The sequence below is a fragment of the Euprymna scolopes genome, chromosome 39 (assembly GCF_053919585.1).
Source record: "Euprymna scolopes isolate OS-2025 chromosome 39, ASM5391958v1, whole genome shotgun sequence".
Taxonomy (NCBI): Eukaryota; Metazoa; Mollusca; class Cephalopoda; order Sepiida; family Sepiolidae; genus Euprymna; species Euprymna scolopes.
The window spans coordinates 70,038,656-70,050,902 of record NC_136520.1 but is presented as its reverse complement, the minus strand read 5'-3'; the positions used below and the strand labels follow the sequence as shown (position 1 = coordinate 70,050,902).

Sequence of the window (12,247 nt, the reverse complement as noted above, 5' to 3'; positions counted from 1 at the left end):
TCGTCTCGTCACGACTGATGAAATGGTTAAAGTGTCAGGTCAATCTGCATAGGGATTATTCTGATGTTTATATAATTTTACTTATGAAAGCTCTACATATATATTGAACACTTTTGAAAAGATATTTTTTATTTTAATTCTATGCATTTGAATCTTTTTGGTCACCCGACAAATGAGGGATTGTACCTAGTAATTCAGTCCTGTGTGTACTTTTCTCAATAACCGCACCTTGGATTTTTTTGGAAATTTTGCACAAACATTAGTCAAGGTGAAAGTAAATTTTTGCCAGAACAGATTTCCCGTGATAACTCTGGTTGCCTACCCTAGGGAGCATTATAGGGATAAAATTTCTCAAAAATCGTTCATCCGTTTGCACTTTTCTCAATAACCACTCCTTGAATTTAAAAAGTTTTTTGCACAAACATTAGTCATGGTAAAAGTAAACTTTTCACTCATGGTAGGGGACCCTGCATGCTTGGGTTGTTAATATATACATGCACATATACATATATCCACACACACACACACACGCACGCACGCACGCACGCACGCACACACACACACACACACACAGTATATTTCGGCATATAAGACAACCTTTAAAGTTAAAAAATCATGTGTAAACACCAATATTTCATAAGATAGTAGGTGTTGCAATCTCTAGCTTAGGCTAAACAAACATGGTTTCGTGATTTAGCATTCGTCTTATACAACTGATATATGATAAATTTATTAAAATTTACTCCAATTTTGTACCTTGTCTTATCTGATGGTCACATTAGACGCCGAAATATACAGTATCCGGTTTTTGCAGCATCAATATCCAATTTCCCTTATTCTATGTAGCTAAAATGATTTAAAAACTTTAAAAACATTTAATTTCATTTTTCTATGTTTATTACCTTTAGCAAATCAGGTGCAAACCTTTTATAATATTTGCTAATATTTTCCTCCGAGACTCATCGAAAACTCATGGGTTAAGTAAATATATTTTACTATGCTGTATTCTTTGTCTTGCATACAATAACATTTCTATATTTTAAATTTAACTTTTTCAAATCACAAACTTTAAATTCTTAAATTATTATTTATTTGCTCTGTCTAGTATATTGAGCAATTTTATTTAGCTGGAATAGTCTTATATAAAATATTACATCCAATAATATTTTGTAAGACTGATAATCACTGGATTTGCACACCAGTAGATTTATTGTATTTCATTATTCTGAATAATTATACTAGCATGGTGACCCAGTATTGCCCGGGATTGAGTGAGGATCAACATTTTCAATACTTTATTGTCGTCGAAAATGTCCATTTTTAAAAAATTAAATCAAATTGTTGTCTGCTCTAGTTGGGGACCCTCTATAGTGTACTAGAAGGAAGCGTCATATGCTTACTCACGATGACTTCGTTCACAATACATTGTAGTTTACATTGCACTGTAGAGAACGTACTATTGATTATATAAAATTATTTTTATATAATGGCTTGAATTAGTTTAATGCAAAATCCAAGTATCATTGTTGAATTGTGCTCTAAACAAAAACATTGATTTTGAACGCACCCGTGTATTATCGAAGAACCTAATGTTGATTTTATACATCACAATACACGTATACATGTGATATTATGTTGTATAAGGGTGTTAACTTTGGTCAAAATCAGACTGTCCCTTCGTTAATCAGATTTTTTCAGTTATCGATTTTCAATACTTATCCAATACAAAACCTATCTAAAAACACTCTCAGACGCTTAAAATACATTTGTATGAAATTTCAAAAAAAAAAATTGGCACAAGCTTTTCAGAGTCCATAGGGAATAAATTCATAGACACAGACAAAGTGCCTTTGATATGTAAGAATGTATATATGTATATACATTCTTACATATTATTTTGGATTTTGATGCATACACGCATGCACACACTTATTCTAGAAAGTTTTCTCTTCCCTGCAACCTCTTTCTCACAGAAGAGACGTTGCGAGCCTGTCTCTGCTTTATCGTTATTTTCATGGCAAGTGCTCGTCTGAGCTCCAATCTATGGTCTCCCCTTGCCAAACATTCATGAGAAACACTTGTCTAGCTGAAAACACTATCAATAGTTTCCTCCCACTCTTTATCTGTGCCTAAACCTAAACGTAGATTCCATTTCTTAGAAGTGCACACCTGTGGAACTCTCTTTGGTTTACCTGCTTTCCAGATGACTACAATATGGTCGTCTTCAAGTCCAATGTAAACAAGTTCTTGATGAGCCATTCCCTTTAAGTAATCCAATTTACCAAATTTACACTTCTAACGATTACTATGATATTGTCCTTTGACTACTATACACTCTTTAACCCTTATCCTCGAGTGGCCTCTGGGTCTTGATAAATGGGAATTCTTTTGTTAAAAAACACAAAACAATAAAAACGTGTTTGAGAACAGAATTCTGCCACTTAGCACTATCTTGAATTAGTCTTTTAGTTGGCAGGATGGTCATACAAGTCTCGACTCACTTTTGTTGTCATCGTTTTAATCTTTTTCCCATTAAATTTTCTTTAGATGACTTATTTACATAGCTGGAGTATGGTAACCAGGAAACCTGTTCAAACTACATTAATCTCTTCCTCTCTCTCTCTCTCTCTCTCTCTCTCTCTCTCTCTCTCTCTCTCTATTTTATTTTCAAATAACGCCATTGATGAATTTGTTGCTATTAAATTTCTTTTCGATTTCTTTTTTTTAATGGTACAACGTCCATCTTCGTAGTTCTTCCACTTTTTGAGTTTAAAAAAAGAAAAGCTTTAGATTTGAAACAGTCTTCATAGGTTTCATAGGTCGGAGGCAAGGCTTTCAATACATCAGTTGTGAGTTTCATCCCGATTGGTGTTGTGAATACGATTTTATATATGCGCATTTGTTTAAACGATTTTAATGTCAAATTCTTTTGTTCTTTCTTTAACAGTTGGAAAGTTTGAAGGATGAGTACGAAGCTCAGATGGAGGAGCTGAAACAGGAGCTACAGAAAGACCGGTTCAAATATGTTGACAGTTGTTCCGACAGTACTGGGAGCACTGAATTCAATGGACTCTCACAGACAGAACAACAGAAACAAGAGACGCATTTATTGGTAAGTGATCGTTTATAATGCATCTCTCTCTCTCTCTCTCTCTCTCTCTCTCTCTCTCTCTCTCTCTCTCTCTCGAGAGAGAGAGAGAGAGAGAGAGAGAGAGAGAGAGAGAGCTTCTCCATGTGATTAGGAACAGAATTTCTACCTAGGGATCAGTTGTTTTGTGTCAAAACAGGTTATGCTGAAGTACTTGTTAAAAGCATCTTCAAGATTTTATTTTATTTTTTTATTTTATTTTTTTCCTCAGGAAGATTTAGCCATCATCCTATAGTAGAGTGCCTCTTCTAATTTTTGTAACAGAGTCATCTCCTTGCTCCTTCGGCTGCGAGAAAATGAGTAGTAATACTAACTGTAGATTTGTCTAATTATTGGAATTCTTTTGAGATGAGTAATTTGTATATTTTATTTATTTATTTGCGAATTGTTATCCTTATCTTTATAGTCGTTGTTTCACAACGTTTCGACCAACTATTCCTCTAGCCTTCGTCAGATTGTTAACCGCAACAGGTTAGGAATGCTGAATCTTTAACTGTATCTTCAGTAATTACTGCCTTCCATAGTTGCTGCTGTCTCACCACCTGGCTGGCTTTGAGTAGCACTGAAACCGCTATCTTCAGACAATGCTCACCTGGAACTGTAGAGATTCAACGTCTATGCACTGCGCCACAGGCCACAAGACCAGGTTGTCAGTCCCTGTCGTTAAGCACTTAGTCACAATCACCCCAATGATGATGCTGATCTGTTAGAAAATGTTAGTTAAAACTTAACAAGCAAAGGTTTCACTAAGTGTGTAGGGTTGCATTTGTTCTGATACCACATTTCATTAACTCTGTTCTCAGTTAGTAAAGGAGAAATCTTGCTAAACTGAGGCAATTTAAATTTTTGTCCCAAGCCAGACAGTTCCTTTTAGGAGAGCTGGATTTTCCCCACATTAAAACCCAACCTTGTGTCCTAACTAACTTTGCGGAGAGGCAAGTAAATCAGGAGCACATTTTTCTGTACATTTTAAGCAAAGTTATCTCCCTTCCCCTGATCACCATCTCTTGGAGTGCATTATGAGAGATTTGTCAAGATAACCTCTATGAAACCTGTATACTTATTACCATTCGTCTTATTTTTAAATTTCTAAAATGAAATATTTACTTGCCTTCTTATGAGGGAAGAGTAGGACACAAGATCGATTGATCGATTTTAAACATGTAAGAACCCCCAGCTCCCCTAACAAGGCACTTTGGATAGAAACAAAAATACAAATTGCCTAGGTCTAGAACGGTGGTTCCCAACCTATTTTGGGCCATACCCCATCTAGGCATTTCTAAAATCCTGATGCCTCTCCTTTGTGATATTTAATATATAATATGGTATAGTAAGCCCAAGGGTGCACATCCTGCCCATGCCCCACCAAAATATTGCCATGCCCCACTGGTGGGGCATGCGCCCCACGTTGGGAATGACTGGTCTAGAAGGAATTTTTTTCACTTACCGAGGACTGTTTTATGTAGTTTTTGTTGATGTCTGGCATCAATGCAAACCTCAAGTTTTTAAAAATAACTAATAGAAAATTAATGCAACAATTGAATTCCTTGTAATATTTGGATGAAGACCAGGATAAAGATCCCAATCAAGCAATAAAACATGCTCTCTGTAGACAAATCTAAAATAACTGACGTGTGCGACCAAGATTTATTTTTTATGTAGAGTGCGTTTTTTTTTTGGGGGGGGGGTTGTACATGTTTACAAAACTTTTTGATAAAACTATTTAAAACAAATACAAGGTAATTCTTTAATGTAAGGAACAAAACGTATTTAAACAAAACATATTTAAACAAATAAATCTGGTAATAACTAGGTACTTATGCAGAATACGAACTACGCTATTTTTTACATAGAATTTTCAAGTTAGATTCAATTTTTACAATATGTTTTGTTTATTAAATTGTTAGATGAAAATAAAAAACAGTTACAAAGTATCCTTCCCTGCCCATATTAAGAGTGGATTTCTAAATAATAGCATTATTATTTCAGCATGGGCCGTATTTTGTATAAGTATCAACTGGTGTATGATCTTTGTATAGGTCTTGGTTTTCAATTGCATCCTCAGTAAATGATAAATAAAATCATTGATTAAACCGTAGTGATCTAAGATGGAATCGGAGGAAAATTCTAATGGTGTTGCGGTCCAAAATATAAAGGCAAATAGAATGCTGTAATAAAAGGAACTACCCACAAGCATCTTCAAGATTTTTTTTTTTTCGAGGTTTTTCGACCGTCAGGTGCCCAGATTAAGGAAGAAAAATATAAAAAACTTGATTTTGTAGATGCATTTTTTTTATGTACATGTGGTATTATTTAGTCTATGCGGGGACTAGCAGCTTTAAGAAGGATGAATCAGAGAGGACAGTCAGTTAAGTTTTTGACAGGCGAGACCGAGAGAGAGAGAGAGAGAGAGAGAGAGAGAGCATAGAAGCTGAGAGTTGGTGCTGTGGATTGAGTTAAGAGAAGTTGATTAGAATTACGGAGTTAATGAGAAGGCATACTGAAAATTTTTTTTTTTTTTTTTTTTTTTTTATAGCGTGTATCATGAAATTCTTTTAGAAATTTAACCCCTATTGAAGACAATCAGATCTTCTGCTAATCTGTTATGTTATATTCTGTCAATCGAAAATGCAAGAGAAAAATTTTAGAATAGCCAATCAAAGCACACTCTAAAAAGAAGATTAGTGTGAGAAAGTATTCTGTATTCATATGGTTAAAAAAGTAGAGTAGATGGTAGAAATTAAAGTTCTTCTTCATTATTGAAAATTGAAAGTGAAACGAATGGCATCTACTGAAGTGTCATGTCACAGTAATGAATATATCCAAAAATTATGAAAAATGATAACGTAGAAAATTAATTATTAATGAAAACAGTTTTTTGAAAACAATTAGCGAAAAGTAAGTTTCGCTAAATTGACCAAATATTTTCAGTTTTCAGAAACTATTTACCTTCCCTTTTATTACGATTAAACGATTACTTGGCCTTTTGGCCAAGATCAAAGTGTAGTATCTTTTCTTCAGATGCGGCACTTCCATTTCTCAATCCTCTTTCAGTGGAGGAGAAATCCTTCACGACTGAGGTAATTTTTATTTTTGTACCTTTTCTCCACGTTAAAAAACGACCCTGGTGTCTAACTCTGTCTCGTGGGGAGGCATTGTAAATAGGTACAATTAAGTGTTTTTTGTTTTTGTTTTTTGCAAAATTTTATTTTCACTAATTGTCTTTGAGAACTATTTTCAGAATTAATTAATTTTTATACCTTTTTTTTTTTTCTTTTTTTTTTAAATTTTTTTAGATATTTTCATTACTGTGATATGACAATTAAGTGCATACCATTGAAATACCACTTGAAGTTCAGTATTTCAATTTTTGAATTTCACTAAAATAACAAAGAAACAAAATTAAAAAGTTATCTCCCCTGAAACAGTTTTTAAATACGTTCATGAAGCCTCTACTGCATATTGTGTTTAACTCTGCAAGTAAATAGGGACAACTTAGATGGAAAGAAAACTATCGGTAGAAATATTTCAAAAGTTTCAATATACTTTTTTGTATGTTTACTTATTATATTGAACAAATATTTCACCCGATAGACCACACAAATATCCTAGAAGTTATTGATTAGATAATTTGTTCTAAAAAAAAATATATATTTATAACTCTCCGAGCAAGTCGCCCAAGTTATAAAATACACTTAAATATGATATTTTGATTTATGTAGATTTTGTATTTATTATTTTATATTGTACCTAATATATATATAGTAATGAATTCAAAAGTAAAAGAAAAATAACTTCAGTGCAATCAGTTGGAATTGAAACCAAAACATTCAGCGCTCCAGCCTTCTGTCATTACCATCTGAGCTATCACCAGATGTAAAAAAAAAGTATAGGTTAAAAAATTCAGCAACTTCAAGCTAAAAGTTGTGTATGTACGCAGCCTCAGAAGTTAGTCGATTTACTCCTGTCAAGGTCGGTTGATTAAATATCTTTTTTAAAATGATTTAAAGCAGTTAATGGTAAATTGTATTCATTACAAGACTGATTTTTATCTCTTGAGTTATCTCCCTTTGTTTCTTCAAACTGGCAGAGTTATCTCCCTTTGTTTCTTCATAAAATTAGATTTTCTTACTTAAAAGCAAAATTAAAAAAAAAAAAAAAGTGATCAATTTACATGATTTTTGGAATATGACATTTTCGTTCCATCACAGATATGTGTAACTTACAGAGTTTTCTTTATTTTTTTGCTTTTTCATAGAACAATACCAGTTTTGTATTTTCTGAGTGACATCAAGTCTTGCAAGATTTCCAGTATTCCCCACCTTTTTTGATAACTGTTGCAAATAATTTTGTGTTATTGCATCAACTGTTTACCATTAATTTCTCACAAACAATGACTATTGGTAATCTCAGGGATTTTGGTGGCAATAAACCTCCCCAGAGTCCTAGTACTATCTGCACCTTTCCAGTAGAGGTTTGATGTGTCCTACCTTCTCTGAATTTTTATTCTTCTTAATTTTTCACAATCAAGTGTGCTATCACCAAGTCTATGATAGTGTGTGCATTGTGCATAGTCATGAGTTTCATAGTCTTCTAGTCAAGCTGTCTCAGTTCTTCCTTTGTCCAACCTATGAATGATCCAGCATATTTTATCAATGATATTGCATAGGTGTTTATTGCTCTTTACTAGATTCCTGCTATATAATTTAGTTTCTAAGAGTTTTCTTGTTCTTTTCCAATCTTTTCTTTTTGGTTGCTTTGATAAGGTCTGCTGCCCGAATTCCCAAATATTTATACATCTTATGTTCGTCTAGTGTCCTCATCTCCTCTCGATTAGGCACATCCACGTTTTCCGATGTCTCCAGTTTCCCCCGTCTTATCTCTCATAATGCACACTTTTCCACACCGAATTCCATTTGAATGTTCTCGTTTAAGATTCTGGTTTTCCAGCATTTCCAGTTCTATTATTATTATCATTGTTGTCGTCAACAATGATAATAATAATAATTCACTCGGAGTTTTTACACAAGTCATCAGAGATTACTCACTGATAGTAACCGGCGGTGTTCCCTGGAGTCTGGGTAACAGGTCTCCTTAGATTTCCAGTACTTTCCACCTCTTTCGATAACTTTTGCAAATTACTTTGCATTTTTACAACAGCCACTTACCATTGATTTCTCACTAGCAACAACCATTGGTCTTCACTAGGATCTAGATGGCAAGGAAAGCCTCCCTAATATCCCAGTCCTCTCTGCACCATTCCAGTGGAGGTCTGATTAGTGCTCTCCCTCTTCAGTCTATTTTATGTGGTATTAGTTGCAAATGATGCCTTTTTTTTAAATAATTTTATTTATTTATTTTAGTGATGGGACGATTCCAATATTTTTCCCTCGATTCCAATACAATTACAGATTCTGCACTAAATTCCCGATTCTGATACAATTACTGATTCCGATTCTTTATAAATCTCTAAATATTTAACTATATAACTGTATTTTTCTAGGATTACCATAGAAACACACATGTTAAATGTGCAGATATTTTCCTAAATGTAAAAATATACATGTGGGGGAAGATCTATCGATTTTAGCTTCACTGGTCGTTTTAAAATCAATAAATATTTATTATTTTATCAGTATTACCAGCAATAGAAGATTTAGCTTTAAACAAAATCAAATAAAAAAGAGAATTAAAAGAATTGTTTTGGCATCAGAAAATAGGCATCAATTTTTCCGATTCCCAATTCTGGTTCCGATTAATCATCCCAACACTAATTTATTTATTTATTTATTTATTTATTATTATTATTATTATTATTATTATTATTATTATTCATTTAGTTCTTCTTCTTCATCATCATTTAGTTCTTCTTCTTCTTCTTCATCATTTAGTTCTTCTTATTGTTATTAATACTTTGGTTTTTATCACAGGATTGTGATAGAAACCAGATTTAGGCAGAAGAGAATGGCAAAATGGATGAAGAGATTGGCAGCAAGATGTTTATTCACATTACATTTAAATTTATGCATGTTGTTACAGTCGGAGAAACAGGGAGGAAATTCCAAAGGCAACTCATCCCAGGAAAGAAGCTATCGGAATAGAAAATCTTCCGGTTCCTAGGGACCTCTTTGTGCATATGATATTGATGCTAGTTGAGTGGGTGGGTGATATTTATGTTGAGGGGTTAAGGCAATAAGTTTATCAGAGCATATGCCGTGGAAGTGATGCAGCATTTGTCGTAAAGTTATGAGGTTGGAACTTGGTAACTAATGCAGCACCTGTTATGGGTCAGTGGGAGGGGGTCAGTCATAGGGTTCCATATTTTCAGTTCGTGCATGTATTAAGATGAAGATGCTTAATTAAAAGCTGACGAGCTATAAATAGCAGATAAAGATTTATTTGTTGCTAATATTACAGTTTTAAGCTGATTACATGCGTCTTGCTTGTTTGCGATGATATATTTATAGACTTGACCTTCAGCTGTGACAATGTTGCATGACTTGTCTTTTTAAACAAATCATTTCTCTTTATATATAAAGCAAAGTGATGTGGGTATGTGTGTTGCAGTATCACAGTTGAACGGTTGATCTAAGAGCCAAACTAACAACAGGTTTGGGTTCAACCTGATCTCCTTATTGATGTTTCAGAAGTAGTTGAACCTTTTTTTTTCAAAATTAAAACTGTGTAAAAGAAAATAACATTAGAAACAAATGTTCTGAAGTTTTTAGCGTTCTCTTTTCTAGCTAACTAAACAACATAATTCTGGTTGGTTGGTTGGTTGGTTGTTTTTGTTTTACGGCATATCAACCTTTTTCAGGTTATTTAATGCAGAATCTAGTTATTTTGAGGAACGATTTTTAATGGAGTATATTTGTTTTTTAAGTCGGATTCTATTTAACCCATAGTTGGGACCCTAACAGGTACTACCACTCCGAATCAGAGTGGACCTGGGAGCAATGGCAATTAAAGGGTGGCTCCACACTCCCCAAGGCCCGCAAGGTGGGACCTCACCATCGGATATAGTTTTAGGTCATATCCAGGACCCATAATTCTTGACTTGAAGGAAAATAATGAAACACGAAAATAAGTTATGTTTTTTTTTTTAAATCTATCTATCATTATATAAAAGGCACTTTTTTGTGTGCGTTCGTTCCCTAATGGACTCCAAATACGGCTGGGCTGATTTTTTTAAAATTTCATACCAACATACTTTGTGTGTCTGGCTGTGTTTTAGATATGTTTTGTATCGGAATGTCTCTGATAAGTATCAATAATCAAAAGAATATGATGAAAGAAGGAACAGGTGATTTTGACCAAAGTTATCATCTTACACAGTCTAACACCACAAGTGCGTTTGAGAAGTTTTATTACCACACAAGCTGAAAGGCCCGACATATGAAATCAACAGTAGGTTCTTTGATATGACAGGGGCACGTCCGAAATGAATGTTTCTGTTTAGAACTCAATTGAACCATTTAAACTTTAATTCAAGCAAAATCTATACTCCTCTGAATTTATTTTTTTTGTGTGTGTGTGTGTATTGATATTCATATTAAAACCCCTTTTTTTCTATTTACTTGAAAAAGAAAATGAAATTTTGTTACATATGGCTTGTGGAATTGCATTCACTAGCAAAAGATCTAGCTAATTTGCATATTCTTTTAAACATTCATTTTATTTAATTCCCTATTAGTTTCTTCAGTCTTCTTATGGACTGATCATCTATAGTTAACTATTACATGTAATTATATTCATGAAGATATTCTACATGATTTATACTTGCATAAAAAGGTTATAATAAACACAAACTTCTTTCTATATATATTTATGTATGCGTATACATATTTGTTTAAAAAATTTTGCCTACTAAACTCCTCTGTCAATTTTTGGTCTACATACACGAGACTTTATATTTGGGCTTTATCTGGGGAAAATTAGTGCACAAATGTGAAAATAAAAGAAATGAAATTTGCCAAGTGAAGGTCGAACGATGGCATTACGAATATGCATGCATCTTTCACAAGAAACACTCGTCTAGCTGTAAACACTATCAATAATTCACCACACTCTTTATCTGTGCCTAAACCTAAACGTAGATTCCATGAACAAAGCTTCTTTCTTAGAACTACACGCCTGTGGAATTGTCTTCCGTTTTCCTGCTTTCCGGCTGACTACAATATGGTTGTCTTCAAGTCTAACGTAAATAAGTTCTTGATGAGCCGTTCCATATAAGTTATCAAATTTTACGAATTTTCATTATTAATGATTACTATATTGTCCAATTTCTACTGTACACTCTTTAACCCTTTTCCTTGATTGGCCTCTTGGCCTTGATAATGTGGTGATTCCTGTGTAAAAAAAAAAAAAAAATAAATAAATAAAAAATAACATAATAGCTATTGGTTCATGTTTTAATTTTTAGCCTTGCAGCAAACATGTCTTCATAGCTCAGGCATTAATGTCAAAAGAAAAGTAAATTGTAAGCTAAACGTTTTGGTTTCGATTCTCAGTGGTGGCACATTAGCATTTTTTAAAAACCTTTAAAGTCATTACTATATATTGGTTTGAATTAAATATAATAATGAATACAAAATCTGCATTAATCAAAATATCATATTTAAGCATATTTTATGACTAGGTAATGCTGGACGGCCTGCTAGTAATTGTATAAAGTCAGCAGTAGGTTCTCTACAGTGCAATGTAGATTACAATGTATTGTGGATTAAGTCACTGCATGTGAAGTTTCCTCCCTGTGCACCACAGTGGATCTCTAGCTAGAGCAGGTAATCAATTGATTTGATTGAAAGATGGGTGATTTCTCTAATTTCGGTGACAATAAAATTATGGGAGGGTGAAAGATTTGTTGATCCTCATTCAATCCCAGGCAACGTTTTAGATAACCATGCATGTTTGTATTCCTATGCCAAACAAATACAGTTTAAGTTACAAACACAAAATATCTTCATTAGATCAGTAGTCTTATAAATAAACGTTTGTGTTTTATTTTAATTTTTATGCGATAATCATTCTGGGTTTGAATTTCAAACTGGACAATTTAAAAAAAAAAAAATTTTTTTTTTTAAATACTTTTTTAAAAAA

The 12,247-nt window shown here is 33.3% G+C and overlaps 2 protein-coding genes across 2 annotated transcripts in view; one reads left to right on the top strand and one right to left on the bottom strand.

The window, feature by feature from the left end:
* The window catches only part of LOC145263843 (uncharacterized), a 649,003-nt gene that overhangs the window by 228,219 nt on the left and 408,537 nt on the right, over nucleotides 1-12,247 (top strand). The window contains exon 13 of the mRNA XM_080120917.1: nucleotides 2,948-3,112. Within this exon, the coding sequence (XP_079977043.1) occupies nucleotides 2,948-3,112 (165 nt within the window). The remainder of the gene's footprint in view (nucleotides 1-2,947; nucleotides 3,113-12,247) is intronic.
* The window catches only part of LOC145263845 (uncharacterized), a 624,663-nt gene that overhangs the window by 348,520 nt on the left and 263,896 nt on the right, over nucleotides 1-12,247 (bottom strand). The window lies entirely within an intron of this gene.